The sequence below is a fragment of the Rana temporaria genome, chromosome 10, assembly GCF_905171775.1.
Source record: "Rana temporaria chromosome 10, aRanTem1.1, whole genome shotgun sequence".
NCBI classification, from domain to species: Eukaryota; Metazoa; Chordata; class Amphibia; order Anura; family Ranidae; genus Rana; species Rana temporaria.
Window position 1 is genome coordinate 71,605,849 of NC_053498.1, and position 23,344 is coordinate 71,629,192.

General features: G+C 44.9%; 1 protein-coding gene across 1 annotated transcript in view; it reads left to right on the plus strand.

The window, feature by feature from the left end:
- Positions 1 to 21,109, plus strand: part of UBE4A (ubiquitination factor E4A) — a 64,781-nt gene extending 43,672 nt beyond the window's left edge. Inside the window, exons 13-20 of the mRNA XM_040325442.1 lie at positions 7,530 to 7,717; positions 8,273 to 8,373; positions 8,467 to 8,580; positions 10,499 to 10,673; positions 12,088 to 12,268; positions 16,064 to 16,211; positions 17,682 to 17,839; positions 20,027 to 21,109. Of these exons, the coding sequence (XP_040181376.1) occupies positions 7,530 to 7,717; positions 8,273 to 8,373; positions 8,467 to 8,580; positions 10,499 to 10,673; positions 12,088 to 12,268; positions 16,064 to 16,211; positions 17,682 to 17,839; positions 20,027 to 20,165 (1,204 nt within the window). The 3' untranslated portion in view covers positions 20,166 to 21,109. The remainder of the gene's footprint in view (positions 1 to 7,529; positions 7,718 to 8,272; positions 8,374 to 8,466; positions 8,581 to 10,498; positions 10,674 to 12,087; positions 12,269 to 16,063; positions 16,212 to 17,681; positions 17,840 to 20,026) is intronic.
- Positions 21,110 to 23,344: the final 2,235 nt, after the last annotated feature.

Below are 23,344 nucleotides of genomic sequence, written 5' to 3' on the forward strand. Positions count from 1 at the left end.
CACTTAGTACATCCCTGTGTGGCAAAGCACAATTTTCTTTGCTTGTATCTATTGAGCTGAATCTAGCTTCTTCCCTGCCTGCACTCCCCTCCCCAGTGGTCATTGGCAGACGAAGATTGTCAGGAGCCTGGAGTGTCACCCCTTGTCTATGTATGGGTATACAGCTATAATGGTTTAATAGCACATCTTGGAACAAGTCCATAAGATTATGGTCACATATCTAATATTAAAGCGGGGGTTCACCCTATCGACGGGAAAAAATAATTATTTTTTTTCTTTTACCTTAAAATCAGGCATTGTAGCGCGAGCTACAGTATGCCTGTCCCGAATTTTTTACCCCCGTACTCACCTTGTAGTCGTCCATCGAAGATACCGGGGAATGGGCGTGCCTATGGAGCCGGCTCTGGCGCGTCACGCTTCTCCGGAAATAGCCGAAATAGGCTTGGTCTTCACGACGCGTGCGCATAGCCTGTGCGCAGGCGCCGTGAAGAGCCGAGACCTACTCCGGCTGTCTTCGGGGAGAGTGACGTGCCAGGGCCGGCCATCAATCATCCTCCCTCTCCATAGGCACGCCCATTCCCCGCGGGAGCCGAAATCTACGATGGACGACTACAAGGTGAGTACGGGGTTAAAAAAATCGGGACAGGCATACTGTAGCTCGCGCTACAATGCCTGTCTCGATGGTAAAATGTGTCGGGGGGGGGGGTGAACTACCGCTTTAAGTAGGTCCCCCTTTTGCCACCAAAACAGCCCTGACCCATCAAGGCATGGACTTCACTAGACAAAGCATTATACTGCCTATGCCAGCCTGCTTTCTCCCCATAGTGCATCCTGGTGCCATCCTTTACCCAGGTAAGCGACTCACACTCACCCAACCATCTACATAATATAAAAGAAAATGTGATTCATCAGACCACGCCATATTCTTCCATTGCTACATGGTGCAGTTCTGATGCTCATCTGCCCATTGTAGGTGCTTTTGGCAGTAGACATGGTTCAGCATGAGCACCCTGACTGGTCTGCGGCTACACAGCCCCTTAATGCAGCAAAATGCGAGGCACTGTGTTCTGACACCTTTCTATTGAAACGACCATTAACTTTTTCTGAAATTTGCGCTACAGTAGCTTTTCTATTGTATGAGACTATATGGGCCAGCCTTCATCTTCCATGTGCGTCAATGAGCCTTGGCCTCCCATGACCCTGTTGCTGTTTTCTTTTCCTTGGACCACGTTTGGTAAGTCCTACCCACTGCAGACTGGGAATATTTGGCAAGCGCGACCTTTCTCATGCTGATTACTAATAATGATACTTTTTTTTTTTTTTTTTTTAACCACTTAAGCCCCGGACCAAAATGCAGGTAAAGGACCAGGCCCCTTTTTGCGATTCGGGACTGCGTCACTTTAACTGACAATTGCGCGGTCGTGGGACGTGGCTCCCAAACAAAATTGGCGTCCTTTTTTTCCCACAAATAGAGCTTTCTTTTGGTGGTATTTGATTACCTCTGCGGTTTTTATTTTTTGTGCTATAAACAAAAATAGAGCGACAATTTTGAAAAAAATTCAATATTTTTTACTTTTTGCTATAGTAAATATCCCCCAAAAATATAAAAAAAAAAAAATTCTTTCCTCAGTTTAGGCCGATACGTATTCTTCTACATATTTTTGGTAAAAAAAATCGCAATAAGCGTTTATCGGTTGGTTTGCGCAAAATTTATAGCGTTTACAAAATAGGGGATAGTTTTATTGCATTTTTATCAATTTTTTTTATTTTTATTTTTTTACTACTAATGGCGGCGATCAGCGTTTTTTTTTTTTGTGACTGCGACATTATGGTGGACACTTCGCACAATTTTTACACATTTTTGGGACCATTTCATTTTCACAGAAAAAATGCATTTAAAATGCATTCTTTATTGTGGAAATGACAGTTGCAGTTTGGGAGTTAACCACAGGGGCCGCTGAAGGGGTTATGTTTCACCTAGTGTGTGTTTACAACTGTAGGGGGGTGTGGCTGTAGGAGTGACATCATCGATTTGTGTCTCCCTATAAAGGGGATGACACGATCGATGCAGCCGCCACAGTGAAGCACGGGGAAGCCGTGTTTACACGCGGCTCTCCCCGTTCTTCAGTTCCGGGGACCGATCGTGGGACCCCAGTGGCGATCGGGTCCACGGGTCTCCCGGAGCTTCGGACCGGGTCGCGGGCGCGTGCCCGTGACCCACGGCTGGGTAGATGTAAAGGACGTGCTGGTATGTCCATCTGCCCAGCTGTGCCATTCTGCCGACGTATATCGTCGTGCGGCGGTCGTTAAGTGGTTAATCAGCAAATTCTTGGATATGGTCCCTTATCATCCCCTCAAATAGTTTACATACTACTGATATTAGACAGACAGGCCTGTAGTTTCAAGTAATATCTAACAAGAGCTGCCGTTTTGGAGATGATCTGACCCAGTCATCTAGCCATTACAATTTGGCCCTTGTCAGAGTTGCTCAAATCCTTACTCTTGCCAATTTTTTCTGCTTTCAACACATCAACTTCAGGGACAACATATTCTCTTTCTGCCTACTATATATCCCACCCTCTTTCAGGTGCCATTGTAATGAGATAATCAATGTTATAAATGTTACCTTTCAGTGGTCATAATGTTATGGTTGATCAGTGTAAGTATATGTGAAAGGAGGTAGTAGTCCAAGCTCGTTTTGGCTGTACTTCACCTGTGGATCACAGGAGTGCAGATTGTTTTGCACTCCTGTGACCTGTTTTCAGCAGACAGGCTGAAGCCCGCTGTCGGCTAACGTCACAGAGCCGGTCCAGGCTCAGGAAAGATCATGACTATATGGTCAGGATCCGCCCTCATGCCTCGATCGGTTCCCAGCTCAGTCTCCCGGCAAGCTGCTAAGAACCTAAGCTGGCCGCTCCCACCCTCCACAGCCCAGCGCTCCAGTGAGTAGGGAGGGAAGGAGCAGAGAGCCGGTGACTGGCACAGAGCACTGAGAACCGAGCAATCGGCAGTGTTTGATCGCTCAGTTCTCAGCCTTAGAGCCGACAGGGGGACAGATGCAGCATCGGTCAGATGCTGCATCCACCTAGGTAAGTATGATTCAATACTTCTCTTTTAAGCGGGGTAATACAATAGATTTGTTTTTCCTGAATGAGGGGTATCGTACACAAAACACTCCTTCAGGAAAAAAAATCTTGTTCCAGTTTTTCATGCCCACTGCAGTCTGTGGGAAACATTGCATGAATAGAGTTTTAGCTCTATTAGGGAGGTTGGCAGCACAGAATGCCTTGCAGGATGTTGCAGCCATTCTTTAACCACTTCCCGCCCGGTCCATAGGGGATTTACGTCCGGGAAGTGGTTCTGAAATCCTGACTGGACGTCCTGCAGGATTTCATGCCGCGCGCGCCCGGCGATCGGTGATGTGGGGTGTCAGTCTGACACCCTGTGTGATGCATTTGCCTATATGTCTCAGTCTAATTCTCCCTGTTTGCCCTGTGTGATTCTGTCCTCGGCTAGCAGGCTATTGACGTGCTAATGTCCCCTCACTGTTTCTAAAGGTTAATTGATCTATTGTGTTGTGTGAAGGAGATCTGTGTTTAAGTGGCTTGTGTTAATTATTCTGATTGCTCCATTGTGGTAATTATCTCTCTATATGCGGGGTCGAGCGGTCTAGTTAATGTATTTAGTACAACTAGTAATCAGCGTCCTTGATGTCATTGTCTAAAGAAAATGTGTTTTCAGCATCGGCTCCGTCGTGTCTGCCTAATCATCTGTATGGAAACCCCAGTGTGAGGGGGGCGGAGATTTGTCATTGTAACAGTTTTGGAAATGACATATAAGCTGTGTGATATAACATTAAAGTCTGTCTTGTTCTAGCAGTAAGCCTGGACTAATGTGTGGCTTAATGGGCGATCTCAGGAATATTCCTCCTAGTGGAATATTGGGTGACGTTCTTATGGAAGAAGGGAATCTTTGACGGGGATATCATACCAATACCGTCACAATTGGTTGGCAGCAGCGGGATTTTCCCTTCTACTCTCCTTTACACCCGGATTCCAAGCAGACACTGGAAGAACTACTGGAAGTTCGTGGAAGGATTGCTAGCAACAAAACCAAGCGGATCATCATAGCAGAATTAATGGAGCTAGACCAGGAGGACGGGATTGCAGCAACTCCAGCAGTACAAGAGATGGAGACACCAGTGATTCAGGCGGAGGATCCGGGACCCACCCTGAGAGGAGAGGGGTCTGGAGAGATAGAGAAGGTGTCGCTGTCCTTGTGTTGCTGCGGAAGGCCTCCTCTACGAAACAGTGGGACGTTGCGTTCTCTAAAGACCCGACCTTCGGTGGACACTTCCTATTGACAGAGGATATGACCTCCTTGAAACTCCATCCATCACATTAACACCTCTCCTCCTGCTGTCGTGTTGCAGTGCATGTACAGGTTGACTCTTCCTCTCTGGGTCCATGAGGGAGTACAAAGTGGTGGTGTTGGGCAGCGGAGGTGTTGGGAAGTCAGCCCTGACTGTACAGTTTGTTACAGGAACTTTTATTGAGAAGTATGACCCCACCATTGAGGATTTCTACCGGAAGGAGATTGAGGTGGACTCTTCACCGTCTGTACTGGAGATCCTGGAAACAGCTGGGTCACTTCAAGCAGAATTGCCCCATGAATGACAACACCAGGTCAAATTGGTCTCAACCTGGGTACCGCCCTCCAGCAGCAGCCCATTGTGTAGACTCGGCTTGGGATCTCCAGGAGCTGGGTCAGGAAGAACCATTGGGCACCCCTTACGAAGCCCTCATGGTACAATCTGTTATTACGGACAACAGGGAACACCATTGTCAGCTGGTCATGGGCGACAGCCATGAGCCGGAGGGGCCCTGGAGGGAGCTGGGCAGAAAGAGGCACCGCCGGCTACCCCCCAAGAAGAAGAGGTCCTGGAAGCCGTATAACAAGCTGACCTGGGAGGATAAGAAGCGACTGGAGGAGAGGGAGTCGCAGCGGGCGTCCCAGATGCGGGCCGAGATGTTCGCCAAGGGCCCACCGGTGGCCCCTTACACCACCACCCAGTTCCTGATGATGAAGGACCACGTGGAGAGCCTGCAGGACATGAGCAAGCAGGAGCTGATCCGGGAGTACATAGAGCTGGAGGAGTGCATAAGCCGCATGGAGGAGGAGAACAACCAGCTGAGGTCACAGCAGGCTGACCCCCCCAGGCTCCATGAACTGGAGATGGAGCTGGAGAAGCTCAAAGAGGAGAACTGGCGGCTGCGGAGGGAGCAGAGGGTGGCTGACCCTATGGGGCCCTGATTCTCCCCCCCCCCCCCCCCCCCCCCCGAACTCTGAGCACCGGTGCTACAGCATTTCAACAAATATAACTTTTTCTTTTTTTTTTTTATGAATCTCCTGCGATTGTCACTTCAGAGCCATAACCTGCCCCTCCCATAGCGGGACACCTAGACGGCGGCGCACAGACCCATTCGCCGTCTTCACACTGACTTCTGGTGACTTTGCAGATCGCACAAAGACTTGGAGACTGACCGGCATGTGATCTGACGACTCGGTGGCATACCTGAGTCTGAAGCAGTTGCCAAGGGAGGTCAGTCACGCCAAACGGAGTTAACCTCGGACTAAAAGCTCTGAACCCGTCAACCCTACTGGACCAGGGAAGGTCCAACCGGGTTTGCCGTAGCAGGGAGAAAAAGGGGGGCCATTGTGATGCATTTGCCTATATGTCTCAGTCTAATTCTCCCTGCTTGCCCTGTGTGATTCTGTCCTCGGCTAGCAGGCTATTGACGTGCTAATGTCCCCTCACTGTTTCTAAAGGTTAATTGATCTATTGTGTTGTGTGAAGGAGATCTGTGTTTAAGTGGCTTGTGTTAATTATTCTGATTGCTCCATTGTGGTAATTATCTCTCTATATGCGGGGTCGAGCGGTCTAGTTAATGTATTTAGTACAACTAGTAATCAGCGTCCTTGATGTCATTGTCTAAAGAAAATGTGTTTTCAGCATCGGCTCCGTCGTGTCTGCCTAATCATCTGTATGGAAACCCCAGTGTGAGGGGGGCGGAGATTTGTCATTGTAACAGTTTTGGAAATGACATATAAGCTGTGTGATATAACATTAAAGTCTGTCTTGTTCTAGCAGTAAGCCTGGACTAATGTGTGGCTTAATGGGCGATCTCAGGAATATTCCTCCTAGTGGAATATTGGGTGACGTTCTTATGGAAGAAGGGAATCTTTGACTGGGATATCATACCAATACCGTCACACCCTGCATCTCCGATCTCGGTAAAGAGCCTCCGGCGGAGGCTCTTTACCACGTGATCAGCCGTGTCCAATCACGGCTGATCACGATGTAAACAGGAAGAGCCGTTGATGGCTCTTCCTCACTCGTGTCTGACAGGGGGGGTTCACTCTGATTGTTTATCAGCGCAGCCCCCCCTCGGATCGCCACACTGGACCACCAGGGAAGCCCACACTGGACCATCAGGAAAGGGCAAAAAAAAGGGGGCAAAAAAAAAAAAATCAGTGGAAAAAAAAAGAGCAGTAAAAAAATAAAAAAGATGCCAATCAGTGCCCACAAATGGGCACTGACTGGCAACATGGATAAATCAGTGCCGCCCCACAGTGTCCATCAGTGCCACCCCACAGTGTCCATCAGTGCCACCCCACAGTGCCCATCCATGCCCAGTGCCCACCTATCAGTGCCCATCTGTGCTACCCATAAGTATCCATCAGTGCCACCCATAAGTGCCGCCTATGAGTGCCCATCTGTGCCGCCTATGAGTGCCCATCTGTGCCGCCTATGAGTGCCCATCTGTGCCGCCTATGAGTGCCCATCTGTGCCGCCTATGAGTGCCCATCTGTGCCGCCTATGAGTGCCCATCTGTGCCGCCTATGAGTGCCCATCTGTGCCGCCTATGTGTGCCCATCTGTGCCGCCTATGTGTGCCCATCAGTGCCACCTATGAGTGCCCATCAGTGCCGCATACCAGCGCCGCCAATCAGTGCCACCTCATCTGTGCCCATCAGTACTACCTCATCGAAGTCCATCAGTGCCATTTCATCGGTGCCCATCAGTGCCGCCATATCAGTGCCCGTAATTAAAAGAGAAAACTTACTTATTTGCAAAAAAATTACAGAAAAAAATAAAAACGTAATTTTTTTAAAACATTTTCAGTATTTTTTTAGTTGTTGCGCAAAAAAAAAAAAAAACCTGCAGAGGTGATCAAATACCACCAAAAGAAAGCTTTATTTGTGGGGGAAAAAGGACGCCAATTTTGTTTGGGTACAGTGTAGCATGACCGTGCAATTGCCATTCAAAGTGCGACAGTGCTGAAAGCTGAAAATTGGCTTGGGCGGGAAGCTGCGTAAGTGCCTGGTATGGAAGTGGTTAAAGACTTTTACAAAACCTGCTTGGTTCTTTTGTTCTATACCGATTGTACATTTTGCCTGCAGTTGCTCTTTTTAATACTTTATAGAAATGTAATTAAAACTATATATATTTTATTTATTTATTTTCAGAATGAAAAATCCTCACCTTCGTGCCAAGTTAGCAGAGGTACTGGAGGCTGTGATGCCTCATTTGGAGCAAACCCAGAATCCAATAATCTCCAGTGTCTTCCACCGCCAGCGAATCTTTTGCTCATACCGGCATGCACCACGCCTTGCAGAAGCGCTCATAAAAGTGTTTGTTGATATAGAATTTACAGGTACGTATAGCAGAATAGTGTTTCATCGCAGAAAGGCTCTACCTTTACACTACTTCAATTAAAGGGGTTGTAAACCCTCCTGTTTTTTTACCTTAATACATCCTATGCATTAGATGAAAACATTTCTGGCAGTCACGGCCCCCCAGCCCCCTGAGCCCTAGATTGTCCCACGGCAAGGACGCGCTCTGTCTCTCTGCCCGGGGTTCTCGGCTCTTGATTGGATTGATTGATAGCAGCGCAGCCATTGGCTCCCGCAGCTGTCAATCAAATCCAATGATGCGGGGGGCGAGCCTGAGTCCTGCATTCGGCAGCTATGGAGGCCTAATGCTGGACTCAGGAGCACGCCTGCAAGGTAACTCCCCGGCAGAGTGCTTATCCTAGGGGTTTATCTGATACAGGGAGGAGCCCCCAGGGAAACCATAAAATGGCGTTCGGGGCCACTCTGTGCAAAATGAACTGCACAGCGGAGGTAAGTATGACATGTTTGTTATTTAAAAAAAGAAAAAAAATTGAACCGTTACAATCACTTTAAGTATGCTAAATATTCTTCCACAGGGGACCCCCATCAGTTTGAGCAGAAGTTTAACTATCGGAGGCCTATGTACCCTATTTTAAGATATATGTGGGGACAGGACACATATCAGCAGAGTATAAAGGTTAGCGGTTCCACATAATATATGCTGCTTCTGGCGTTCCTATCTGTGTTTGCCTAATCTTCTTATTTTTAACAACACTTTTGTGTTCCACAGAATCTAGCTGACTATGCAGCAGAAAACCTTGAAGCTGTGAACCCACCACTGTTCCTGCGATTTCTCAATTTATTGATGAATGATGCTGTATTCTTATTGGATGAGGCTATTCAGGTGAATAGAATAAAAAAAGTGGAACGTTCGTTAAGTGTGATGGTATTAATGCATACAAAAAGTTATATATTGATGCTTACCAGTCCTCAGATACAATAGCTACAATATGTTCCCTATTCCCTTTTCCCCCTTTCTTTCATCTTGTGATCCTGCAAATAACACACTTCTTGTTTTTAGTTTTGGTAGCTGTATTAGTTTTCATTCTCCAGGCTAAGAACATTTTTAGCAAGTAAACAAAATACCTGTTGATGGTGGTGCAGGGGACTGTGTAATGTAAAGGGGTCTAGTGATGCAGGGTGCTGTGTAATGTAAAGGGGTGCAGAGGGCTGTGTAGTGTAAAAGGGTCCAGAGGTGCAGGTGGCTATGTGATGTAAAGGGGTGCAGCGATGCAGGGTGCTGTGTAATGTAAAGAGGTGCAGGCGGCTGTGTAATGTAAAAGGGGTGCAATGATGCAGGGTGCTGTGTAATGTAAAAGGGGTGCAGTGATGCAGGGTGCTGTGTAATGTAAAAGGGGTGCAGTGATGCAGGGTGCTGTGTAATGTAAAAGGGTCCAGAGGTGCAGGGGGCTATGAGATGTAAAGGGGTCCAGTGATGCAGGGTGCTGTGTAATTTTAAAGGGGTCCAGAAGTGCAGGGGGCTATGTGATGTAAAGGGGTCCAGTGGTGCAGGGGGCTGTGTAATGTAAAGAGGTCCAGAGGCGCAGGGTGCTGTGTGATGTAAAGGGGTCCAGAGGTGCAGGGGGCTATGTGATGTAAAGGGGTCCGGTGGTGCAGGGGGCTGTGTAATGTAAAGGGGTCCAGAGGTGCAGGGGGCTATGTGATGTAAAGGGGTCCAGAGGTGCAGGGGGCTATGAGATGTAAAGGGGTCCAGTGGTGCAGGGGGCTGTGTAATGTAAAGGGGTCTAGTGATTCAGGATGCTGTGTAATGTAAAGGGGTCCAGAGCTGCATGGGGCTATGTGATGTAAAGGGGTCCAGAGCTGCATGGTGCTGTGTAATGTAAAGGGGTGCAGAGGGCTGTGTAGTGTAAAAGGGTCCAGAGGTGCAGGGGGCTATGTGATGTAAAGGGGTCCAGTGGTGCAGGAGGCTGTGTAATGTAAAGAGGTGCAGTGCTGTGTAATGTAAAGGGGTCCAGAGGTGCAGTTGTGGAGAGGGGTACACACTAGTAACAAAGAGATATTGAAGGATGCAGAGGTATGCAGGGTGCACAGTGGGGTGTTTTTACATTTTAACGTGGGGGGTGCCAGATATTGGATCCGCCCCGGGTGCCAAATGCTCTAGGTACGCCCCTGGCCTATAGGCTCCTGAGATGTGAATTCCGGTTCTGGAGAAAGAGAGGTGGGGGGAGGGGACAGAGAAAAATGGAGAGAAAGAAGGAGGGATAGAACGAACAAGAAAGATGGATAGCAAGAGAGAGACAAGGGGAAGAAAGTAGAACAGAGAGCAAACAGTAGGGTAAAAAATATTTGTAAATGGTTATTGGGGGGGGGGGGGGGGGGTTTGACACCATATTTTACCGCACCAGGTGACACCAACCAACCCTAGTGACGCCACTGAGTATAGGGATTGGGGATTCCCTTTGCAGAGATACTGTTACTTTTCTCTGCTTGGGCAAGGTGACAGTGGGGTTAATTTACTAAAGGAAAAACAACTGTGCAGTTGCACTCATTTTCCCCAGAGCTTAGTGACTGTGGTGATGCTCTGATGATTTCCATCATCCAATCATTTTTTTTTTTTATATTCCTCGCACCTGATTGGATATTGTTTACAAAGTGAATCTTCACCACATTCACGAAGCTGTCGGGAAAATCGGCACAACTGCACTTGCAAAGTAAATCAACCCCAGTGTCAAATGATGGAATTTCCAGATTAGGTGTGTTCTAATGATTTTCCTTTTTCTTGTCTCTTTCTTGACTTCCAGTACCTGAGCAAAATAAAAGTACTTCAAATAGAAAGGGACCGGGGCGAATGGGACAATTTGAGCACCGAGAGCCGACGGGAGAAGGACTCCAATCTGCTCATGTTTGGGCAGTTAGCCAGGTTCCACAACATCATGTCAAATGAAACCATCGGGACCTTGGCATTTCTTACATCAGGTCTGTAAGACAGATTATTCTCTACACTTGTTCCAGGAGGAAAAAGGAATTGTCTAAATATTGTAATGACACCTGTAGCTTTGGACACATTTGTTAAAATTTTTTTATTTTTACTAAATCACAGACTTGTGAAAAATATTACCCAAAAGCAAATAAGAGTGCACATCAATCCTGCTGTAACACAATTTTATTATATTACAAAAAATTGTTCCTAGCCGCCTCTCCTGGATCGCCACACCCACCGTCCAAAGAGGGGGGGATACCAGAAGCACTGGATGGAAGTCTCAGTTTTCCTGTCTCAATGGAGCCGCTGTCACTCAGCGAGTGGTCCATCCGGCAGGACGCATGGGAATAATTTAAAAAATTTTTTTTTATGTTCCACCCATGGGTGGCACTGGCTTGGACTGCAAGCCTAGCTGAGTGATGACTGCTCCATTGAGACAGGAAAACTGAGACTTCCATCCAGCGCTTCTGGGATCTTTTCCCCCCTTTGGAAGGTGACACTGGTGATCCAGAAGAGGCGGCTTGGGACAAACCATCACCCCCAGCACCAAAGTCAAAAGTCTCAGAGTCACCTTTGACTCCGACATGACAATGGATGCACAAATAAGTTCAGTGGTCAGCGGATCTCACCATCTACTGCGCTTACTACGTAGACTCGTTCCCTTCATCCCAAAAGAAGACATAGCAGTCGTGGTGGGAACAATAATTAACTCCAGACTCGTCTACAAGTCGACCAGAATACGGCGGCACGACTTGTAACAGGAAAAAAAAAATGGGAATCAATCTCTCCGTCCCTTAGGGCCCTCCACTGGTTTCCCGTAAAAGACAGAATTACGTTTAAGGCACTATGCTTGACACACAAATGCGTGCAAGGAAGTGCCCCCCAATATCTATGTGAAAAATTAAAGTGACGCAACCCCAATCGCGTTCTCAGATCCACCGAACAAAATCTACTCCAGATACCCAAGGCACGATACAAGTCCAAAGGAGAACGAAGATTTGGGTAATACTTTCTATTTTTAATGCCCATTTTTCATGTCGAGAAAAATACTCTGGAGCCTACACACGATCGTTTTTAATGACCACTTTAAAAAATTGCATTTTTCTCGTCATGAAAAACAGTCGTGTGTACGCGGCATTAGCTTTTGAAATCAAGGTAATGACATCTATCTTATGTCATTGCTGCCTCAGTCAGTTTTCTTTTTCCAGCCTGCTGATTGGACCGTGAAGCAGCAGCAGCGTATTGATGAGGTCATCCTAATAATCTCACCTCTCCTGTAATCAAATTCATGGTACAGCAGTCATATTGAGATATGATCTTTATTAGCAAACTTGCTTTCTGCCTCCAACTATGTGGATGGTGGCTTGCTGGCTTAACAAAATTTGTTTCTTTTTTTTTTTTTTTTTTTAGATGTACGCTCGCTGTTTGCCCAGCCATTTTTGGCAGAACGTATTATTTCTATGCTTAACTACTTCCTCCAGCATCTCGTGGGCCCTAAGATGGGGGCTTTGAAAGTGAAAGATTTTAGTGAATTTGACTTCAAGCCACAGCAACTCGTTTCGGATATCTGCACCATCTACTTGAACTTAAGGTAAACATTGTATTGCGTCATATAGAAGTTTACAGCCCCATTGCCAGTTGAACATTTTTACAGTAAACGTAGCCTATTATTCAATGGCTTATTCAGTGTATAATTTTCTAGCTAAAATTCCAGAAAGTTTTTTTTTTTTTTCTGCCTTTTCAGTCATTATTATTTATTCATTATTGGTATTTATAGTACAATCAGTAATTGCACATTTTAAAAATTCTAATAATTACATGTTTGTATTTTCTTTACCTTAAAATTAACTTCCTCTGTCAACACTTAGGCCTCGTACACACGACCGGACATGTCTGCGGACCAGTTTCAGCGGACAAATCCGATCGTGTGTACAGGCTAGCGGACAGATTTCCAGCGGACAAAAGTTTCTTAGCATGCTAAGAAACATGTCCGCTGGAAAGCTGTCCGTCGGACATGTCCGCTGGTTAGTACGTCTAACCAGCGGACCGAAATCCCGCGCATGCGTCAAATTGATTCGACGCATGCGTGGAAGCATTGAACTTGCGCGATAGAGAACGTCGGTGTCGTCTACGTCACCGCGTTCTCTGTCCACGGGGATTTCGGTTTGATGGTGTGTACAGCCATCAGACCGAAATCTCCCAGCGGACATGTCCGCTCGTCTGTACGAGGCCTGACTATTTTTAAAGTGGTAGTAAATCCAGGAAAAAAAGAAAATGGCATGCTGTGCTAGTATGCATCACATTGTTTACTTTAAAACGAATCCCTCCAGCGGCACGCTGTCACCACTGACAGTGCTTCCGTCTTCACCTTCACCTTTTCAGATTCGTGAGCTCCGGCTGTTTGAATGGGTAGGTCTGATGACGTCAATCCTGCACATGTGCACATGAGCTATTGTGGCACAGCGCTCTGTAGGGACAGCATACTCCGTATACCATCCCTTGAGAGAGCAGTGTGCATGCGCCGGTGTCGTCATTGGCTGCAAAACATGTGAATATCTCCTAAATGTTTCATTTTTAGGAGATATTAATTTTACGTACAGGTAAGCTTTATTGATAAGTTTACCTGTAGGTAAAAGTTGCAGAGTTTACTACCGCTTTAAAGAGGAAGTAAACCCTGATGGGTTTTACTTCCTCTTTTTTCCCCTTCAAAGTAAAAAGCAGGCACTTGGCGGCAAATGAAGCCCCCCGCCGGTGGCCACATCCATCTTTGTCCGTCTTTATTCCGACAGGCCACGGATTCTGGCCCTGTGCCTAGCTGGAGTCGCGTGACGTTGCATGGCAGCCGTCAGTCACGGCACTTGCTAGTGAAGAAATGGCACAGAGGGACGTTTCTTCACAGCGCATGCGCTGATGACGTTGGCGCAGGCGTATATGGTAAAAATCTAAAAAAAAAATATTTACAGTACCTACAGGTAAGTCTTATGGCTTACCTGTAGGTGCAAGTGGTGTAACTAGGTTTACAACCACTTTAAACCTTATGCTGTTAGCATTAGCAAATGGATATTAAAGTATGACATATTTACTTGTTTTGAACTTGTTTTTACATTTTGTCAGTTACTTCCTGGTTTTAGGAGGGGAGGAGTGACCCAAAGTAACAACTTTTTGGGATCAGTGCTATAAAAATGCACTGATCACTGTATAAATGACACTGGCAGGGAAAGGGTTAACACTAGGGAGTGATCAAATGGTTAAGTATTCCCTAGGGTGATGCTTTCTAACTGTCGGGGGGATGGACTGACTGGGAGTAGAGAGAGATCGAAATTCCTGATCACTAGGAACAGCTGATCTCTCTCTTTTCCCCTGTCAGAAAGGGTATCCACCTTGTTTACATAGGCAGATCCTCGTTCTGCCTCTTTTAACACCCGCAGTATGACATGCACAGACTGACAAACAGTTGCGTTGGTTGCTGCAGTATTTATGTGGAAGGCGGTCGGCAAGTGGTTAAAGTGGATGTAAACTTGATTCATGAAATTTGAGCTGGACACATATATCTGCAGTGTTTTGTTATCGCTCTTCAAAGCACTATGTCCCATTGCTGTCTCCTGCTCCGTTTTTCTGTTATCAGCCTGATAACTTTTAACAAGTTTTCTGAGATGGGAATCTGAAGTTTGTGTCAGGGATGGATTTTTAAATTGATTAGCACAAAGCTGAACTATTCAGAGGTAAGCTCTGCATGTGTGGGGAGGGGGTGTGTGCCTTTCCTCCAATCAGCTGTCTCACAGTGTCTAGCAATAATCCACACCCACAGGTGAATCAAGAAGAGAAAATTGTATTCTTAAAATTGTATTCTTAACCGTATATAGATGATGACAGCAGATATAGATGTAAAACTTACATAGGAGGATTTGTTTAATCTTTGTGTATCATCCGAGGCTCTTCACTTCACTGGGTATATGAAGGGTTTACATCCACTTTAAGATGGCCATGGCCAGAAATACAGTTGGGTGTTTTTCAAAGTGATCTCTCAGCAAAACAAATTATAGACACATGGATGGGTGGAGTTTGCTTTGAATATTAAATATGAATTAAATAGCATTTTTGGTTTGTGGTGCTCAGATGCAGTATAGTTCCACTATAACCACTTAAGCCCCGGACCATTTTGCAGCTTAATGCCCAAGCCAAGTTTTGCGATTCGGCACTGCGCCGCTTTAACAGACAATTAGGCGGTCGTGCGACGTGGTTCCCAAACAAAATTGGCGTCCTTTTTCCCCCACAAATAGAGCTTTCTTTTGGTGGTATTTGATCACCTCTGCGGTTTTTATTTTTTGCGCTATAAACAAAAATACTTTTTGCTATAATAAATATCCCCCAAAAACATATATAAAAAACTTGTTTTTCCTCAGTTTAGGGCGATACGTATTCTTCTACCTATTTTTGGTAAAAAAAATCGCAATAAGTGTTTATCGATTGGTTTGCGCAAAATTTATAGCGTTTACAAAATAGGGGATAGTTTTATTGCATTTTTATAAAAAAAAAATTGTTTACTACTATTGGCGGCGATCAGCGATGATTTTTTTGTGACTGCGACATTATGGCAGACACTTCGGACAATTTTGACACATTTTTGGGACCATTGTCATTTTCACAGCAAAAAATGCATTTAAATTGCATTCTTTATTGTGAAAATGACAGTTGCAGTTTGGGAGTTAAACACAGGGGGCGCTGTAGGAGTTAGGCTTCACCTAGTGTGTGTTTACAACTGTAGGGGGGTGTGGCTGTAGGACTGACGTCATCGATCGAGTCTCCCCTATAAAAGGGATCACTCGATCGATACGCCGCCACAGTGAAGCACTGGGAAGCCGTGTTTACATACGGCTCTCCCCGTGGTTCAGCTCCGGGGAGCGATCGCGACGGAGCGGCTATAAACGAATAGCCGCGCCCTCGATCCGGATCGCTCCCCGAGGGGATCCGCCCGCCGCACACAGCGGAGGGGGTCCCGATCGGACCCCCCCACCTGCTAGAAGGCAAGGACGTGTGTATATATATATATATATATATATATATATATATATATATATATATATATATATATATATATATATATATATATATATATATATATATATATATATATATATATACGCCCTTCTGCCTGTCCGTGCCATTGTGCGGACGTAAATAGTCGTGCGGCGGGCGTTAAGGGGTTAAGAAATGTGGTATTTGGTCCCATATATGCATTGTAGACCATTTTGAGGTAAAAACCTTACATGTGATGCAGAGGGCTTAAAGAAATAAAATGTGCACACCTAGACTTGCACATAAAAAGAACACAAAAGAGATGCAAACTGTAGTTATACACAGTACTTATTCTCTCTCTCTCTTTCAGTGACCAAGAGAATTTCTGTGCCTCGGTACCCAAGGATGGTCGCTCCTATTCACCAATACTATTTGCTCAAACTGTGCGGGTCTTAAAGAAAATAAACAAGCCGGGAAATATGATCGTGGCATTCACTAATCTGGCTGAGAAGATTAAAGTGAGTAAACTCTTCAGCGGTAAATAGTCTTGCATTGTAATGCAATGTGGAGTATGTTTAGGGAAATGGTTCTCTGCTCCAGTCATTTCAATTGAAGAAGAGAAAGGTCAGCTAACATGTGATTGACTTCTGTTGAGTGGGGACTGCCACACACTGATCATAATTTGTTTGGTCTCTGCTAAAACTGACGCATTTCGATCAGTGTATGATTAGCTTTATTGTCTTTCCATACTTCTTTCTCTAAGGTTAGTCACTTTGCTTACACTTATTTTTAAATCCTCCATCCAGCTGAAGCAGATATTGCCACTTGCCAGAACCTAATTCTAAAATCTAAGGGCTAGATTCAGGTAGATTTTCCTATTGTTACGGCGGCCCAGCGTATCGTATTTACGCTGCGCCGCCGTAAGTTAGAGAGGCAAGTGCTGTATTCACAAAGCACTTGCCTCCTGACTTACGGCGGCGTAGCGTAAATGGGGCCGGCGTAAGTGTGCCTAATTCAAATGAGGATGAGGGGGGCGTGTTTTATTTAAATTAATGTTGACCCCACGTATTTTACGTTTTTTACGAACGGCGCATGCGCCATTCGTGAAAGAATCCCAGTGCGCATGCTCGAAATTCCGCCGCAAACCGCCATTGCCACAGCACACAGTTAATGCACCAAGCACTGTTAGGCACACAGTTAACCCCTTGATCACCCTAGATGTTAACCCCTTCCCAGCCAATGTCGGTAAAGTGACGGTGTATATTTTTAGTATTTGTCACTATATTAGTGTCCCTGGTTTCCACAAAGTGTCAGTGTCAGCTTGCCCGCCATACTATCACAGTTCCGCTATAAGTCACTGATCACTACTCAATTTGTGTGAAATAAATTATCTAAATTTCATTTGGGCACAGTGTTGCATGCAATTGTCAGTTAAGGTAAGCCAGTGGCAAAAAAAGCAAAAAAATGGCCTGGTCATGAAGGGGAGGGCGGGGGGGGGGGGGTGAATTTTCCGGATTGTAAGTGGATAAGGAAGTGATGCAATATTACTTTCTAGTCTAGTGCCACATCATCAGTGCCCATCAGTGCAGCCTCATCAGCACACATCGGTGAAGGAGAAAAGTTACCCGTTTGCAACATTTTCTAACAGAAACCAAGAAACTTTTTTATTTTCTGTCTTTTTTTTTTTTTCTGCAAAAAATAAAAAACCCAGTGGTGATTAAATGCCACCAAAAGAAAGCTCTATTTGTGGCAAAAGAATGATAAAAAAAAGCCATTTGGGTACAGCATTGCATGGAAAGTGTGTATGTATATGTATAAATAGATATAAATATATATATATATATATATATATATATATATATATATATATATATATATACATATACATACATACATACATACACCACTGAAAGCAATTTATATATAAAAGATCGAAAGGGAGCAAATAAGAAATATTGTTTACATATTTTTTTTTTTTCTTATTTTAGTCTTTAGCAGACAGACAACAGCGTGATGAAGAGACCTTTGCTGATGCACCTGATGAGTTTCTTGATCCTATTATGAGTACCGTGATGTCAGATCCGGTCATTCTGCCATCCTCCCGTGTCACTGTGGATAGGTCAACCATTGCACGGCATCTACTAAGGTAACTATTGGATGAATAAAATGGGTATGATATATTCCCTTCATGCGGTACTCTAAAAATGTGCTGCATATTCTAAAGCATTGACAAGCCGATACAAGCCTACTTGAAAAATCTTGTTTCATATTGTGATTTCCTGTGATCAGCAGCTCCATCCAGTGGCCATAATGTGGTATTTTTTTCTGCTTGAGGTATGTCAGAAAAAAAAAATACAGTAATACATTATGGCCAGTAGACAGAGCTGACAATGCGGGCGTGCTCCCGAGTCATTCATTCAGCGTCCATAGCCGCCGAATGTATGACTCGGCCCTGCCCCCCCCGATGCTTGCGTCATTGGATTAGATTGACAGCAGCAAAAGCCAATGGCTGCGCTGCTATCAATTTATCCAATCAAGAGCCGGGATCCCGTGGAGAGAGTGACTGCAGGGATGCATCCACGGAAATTCGGGGGTTAAGGTAAGTAAAACGGGGGCTCGGGGGTGGCCAGACACCGCAAGGTGTTTTTCATAGGATGCATTAAGGTGAAAAAACACAAGGGTTTACAACCCCTTTAAAGGGATCTATTTATAAGAAATTATCTGGACAAATGTGACAAACATTTCACCCATCCTTTAAGGGGTTGTAAAGGAAAACATTTTTTTCCCTAAATAGCTTCCTTTACCTTGGTGCAGTCCTCCTCCACTTACCTCATCCTTCCATTTTGCTTTTAAATGTCCTTATTTCTTCTGAGAAATCCTCACTTCCTGTTCTTCTGTCTGTAACTCCACACAGTAATGCAAGGCCTTCTCCCTGGTGTGAAGAAAGCCTCTTGAGGGGGAGGGGGCGAGCAGGAGTGTCAGGACGCCCACTAACACACAGCTCATTTCTCTATCTGCAAAGTAGAGAGCGTCCTGGCCCTCCTGCTCGCCCCCTCCCCCCTCAAGAGGCTTTCTCCACACCAGGGAGAAAGTCTCGCATTACTGTGTGGAGTTACAGACAGAAGAACGGGAAGTGAGGATTTCTCAGAAGAAATAAGGACATTTAAAATCAAAATGGAAGGATGAGGTAAGTGAAGGAGGACTGCACTAAGGTGAAGGAAGCTATTTAGGGGGGAAAAAATGTTTTCCTTTACAACCCCTAAGGGATTCTGGCCATATTTTTGGTAATACAGTGGTGTCCATAGATGCCAAGTGTATGATTAGGCACCGGCGGCTGCGTCATTGAGTTTGAGTGACAGCAGCGGGAGCCAATGGCTGCGCTGCTATCAGTGTTGCCAAACTACCAGATTGAAATTTACTGACACAACACCCGAAATTTACTGGCGCAGCCACGTTTTTACTGGCATTTCACAAAAGTTACTAAATTAAATTTTTAGGTGCAAATTTCAGTATTTAGGCTACAAACAAGTACGCTAGGCAAATAGCAATGTGATTTAAGGTAGATATTAAGGTAAAAAAAACATATTTTTGTTATTTTCGAAATAATAAGGGCAAATTATTTAGTCACATCACCGCCTGCCTTCACCCCCCTCTGCCACCAACACCCCCTGCCTTCACCAGAGGGGCTGCGGTGCCTCTAATCACCCTCAATCTTCCCGTGCCTCCACCCCCCTCTGCGGTGCCACCAACAACCCTGTCTCCATCCCCATCCTCTGCGATGCCACCATCCCCCTCTGCGGTGGCACCATCACCCCCTGCCTCCAATCACCCCCTGCCACTAACACCCTCTGCCTCCAATCTCCCCCTGCCTCCATCGCCCTCTGCGGTGCCACCGCAGCCACCATCACCCCCTGCCTCCAATCTCCATGCGCAGTTCCAACCCGAACCGATCTCGACTATTTTTACTGGCACATTTCCGCAACCACGGACATTTACGAACGGGGGAAAAAAGTGCCTGTTTTTACGAACTGTCCGTAAAAAATACGGACGGTTGGCAACACTGGCTGCCATCAATCTATCCAATGAAGAAGATGCAAATTTAGGGCTCAGGTAAGTAAAATGGGTGGCTGGGGGGCCGGACACTGCAAGGTGTTTTTTTCACCCTCATGCATAAGATGTATGAAGGTGAAAAAACACAAAGTTTTACAACCCCTTTAAGCTTTTGTTGTTGCAATCAACATTCAGTCAGCAAACTACCTTTGTGTACAAAATAAAAAAAAACATATATACTGGATGTTATTTCCATTAATTGTATGCATTATTTTACCTACAGTGATCAGACTGACCCGTTTAACCGAAGTCCTCTTACTATGGATCAGCTGAAACCAAATACGGAGTTAAAGGAAAGGATCTCGGAGTGGCTTGCAGAGCGCACACAACAGAGTGAGAACATGGGACATTATTCATCATAGGAGGACTCACAGACTGAAATGACCTGTATAACAGAGTATTTATAGCCAGACCCCCACCGGATACTCTGCTCTTCACAAGCAAATTGATGAACGAAGGAACTATGAAAGACGCCGTGTCACGCACATATTTAACATATCCATTTTTTTTTAACATTTGATTACTTGCTGCCAAAGAAGGAAGAGTTAATACCTGCTCTCCAGCTAATATGTTTTGGGGCGTTGTAACAGAACTAGCAGTTATACACAATAAAAAATCTGCACATCTATTTGCAAAGACAGTTCTTTAAGAAGACTGATAATATATATTCAAAGCTGTGATGTTCCCGAGAGATTTCCTTTTACTTCAGCAGCACTGGCTACTGCACAGTTGGACACCTTCCGTGCTTTTTTGTTTTCCTTTGTTCATTTGGATTTCTGGATTCCTTGTCGGATCTCATTGGCCCTTTTTGGTGTTAAGTTGGCAAGCTCCTATAATGGAAGTTACAAGTGCTGAAGTCTTTGGACTGATACCTTTCTATCGACCACATCTAAAGGATCTGGTAGATTTGCTGAGATCTTGGGAAACCTCTTGATAACATTTTGTATAGGAATTGAAGTTCATCTCGTGGTACTTATCTAGTTTACAACCTTTTAGGTCATAGGTGGACTAAATAATTCAGATTTCAGAAATTCTCCAATCATCCTTAGAGTTAAGTTAACATATTTTTAGTATATCATTTTTAAAATGTCGTACACAATATAATGTTTTTGTGTCACTAGGGATGTGTCTTTGCTATATTTTAGGTAAAGAAAGCTGATTCTGTGAATTAGACAAAAATTAGGTGGAGAGTAATGTGTAAGTTATCAAGCAGGAGAACAAATGTCTCTATATAGGGGAGGTAGATTCTAGCTGCTGAACTGTAAATGTACAATAATTCATGTTAATAATAAATTGTAAATCTGCATTTGAGTGTTTTTTGCTTTATTGAATCTAGATTTCCTAATATTCATGCTGTAGAGTTGTACATATGCTGAGGATAAGCAAGCCTGGTCCACAGGCCCCTATGGGGCTGACCAAGGTTAGCCATACACAGAGGGCCAGATTCTCAGTGGAGATACGACGGCGTATCTCCAGATACGCCGTCGTATCCAGGGCTGTGGAGTCGGAGTCGGAGTCGGGGGAAATTTTGGGTACCTGGAGTCGGAGTCGGCAAACAATGCACCGACTCCGACTCCGACTCCTACTAAATTTAGATTGGAATTAAAAAAAAAAAAAAAGCAAGTTTAAATGTCCCAATTCACAAAAAGTTATAATTAATGACTTCTCTACTGTAAGAATAAAGACCAATGCATGCAGTGCCTCACGTAACTGCAAAACGAACACGTTAAGTGACCGTGAAGAAGCATGCTTTTCATGTGCTTCACTATATGGCACGCAACGCACAATTAGGAGCTGCAATACTTATACTTTCCATAGTGTTGTGTTCTGCTTTTACAGGGAACGCATGTTAGAGAACCAGTAAGTGTCCAAATAAAAAAATTCCAACAGGAGTTTTATAAAGCACTAAAAGAAGTTGAAAAGTATGATCGCTCATCAAAACTTACTGTTGAAGAAGCCATCCTTGTTTATCCAGAGATCGTTAGTGATGTGGCCAGAATAGTTACTGCAATGCCACCCACCCAAGTCAGTGTCGAAAGATTATTTTCAGCCCTAAAAATAATAAAGTCTGACTTAAGAGCCTCTATGAAAGAGGATCTGGCAGAGGCAATTCTCTTCCTTAGAACTCTACATTGAATTGATTTGCATTTGCTAAGCCTAGAACTACATTTCAAGATTAATATAAACCATTTCTAGGTTTTGCAGATTTTGTTTTTGGTTCATTATAGATAAGCTTTGTTTTTGTTCTAAAACAACCAAATAATGTGGTTTGTATTTTTGAACTGGTAAAGATCCTGTTCCTGATGTTTATGCCTGCTGCTACTATCCAGCCACTTGATTGATTTCATTGTGTTTGTCTTTTGCTTAAACTGTGCAATACAGTAGACTGTTGGCTTCCCAGCCAGTAGTCCTGTGGTAGGTTGCGTTTCTTTCACTCAAGGAATGTATAAAATACATTCGCATATTAATACAGAGGAGTCGGAGTCGGGGAGTCGGAGTCGGAAGTACATAAAACTGAGGAGTCTGAGTCGGAACATTTATCTACCGACTCCACAGCCCTGGTCGTATTGCTGAGTTGCGCCGTCTTATCTATGCGCCTGATTCATAGAATCAGTTACGCATAGATTTCCCTTAGATCCGACAGGCGTAAGTCTCTTACGCCGTCGGATCGTAACTGCATATTTATGCTGGCTGCTGGTACGCTGATTTACGCATCGAAATATGTAAATCAGCTATATATGCGAATTCACGAACGTACGCCAGGCCGACGCAGTACATTTACGCCGTTTACGTTAGGCTTTTCCCGGCGTATAGTTACCCCTGCTATATGGTGGCGTAAGTGCGGCGTACCAATGTTAAGTATGGCCGTCGTTACCGTTGTCGAAATTTGAAAAAGTTACGTCGTTTGCGTAAGTCGTCCGTGAATGGGGCTGGACGTCATTTACGTTCACGTCGAAACCAATGACGTCCTTGCGGCGTATTAGGAGCAATGCACACTGGTAAATTCCACGGACGGCGCATGCGCCGTTCGTGAAAAACTTCAATTACGTCGGGTCACAGAACATTAGCATAAAACACGCCCCCCTGTCCCACATTTGAATTAGGCGGGCTTACGCCGGCCGATTTACGCTACGCCGCCGCAACTTACGGAGCAAGTGTTTTGAGAATACAGCACTTGCTTGTTTAAGTTGCGGAGGCGTAACGTAAATCGGATACGTTACGCCGCCGCAAAGATACACGGATCTACGTGAATCTACCCCAGAGTTTTCTCAGGTTCATCGTTTGACCAGCTGGTTGGACAAAAAAACTGACCCATGCCTATTGTTTTACTTTAACGGAAGTCTATGCAAGTCATAATAAAATCTGAAAAAATACTGAAGGAGCCTTTTTACATGAGTCAAGGTGAATGGCCGCAATGGGGTGTGACTTGCCATGCAATTTTGAACAGTCAAATCGCACTGTTGTGAACGAGGGCTTAATGTTTGCACCGTTGTACATTGTTTGCAAATACTGTGGAGATTATATGAAATAGATGGCATTC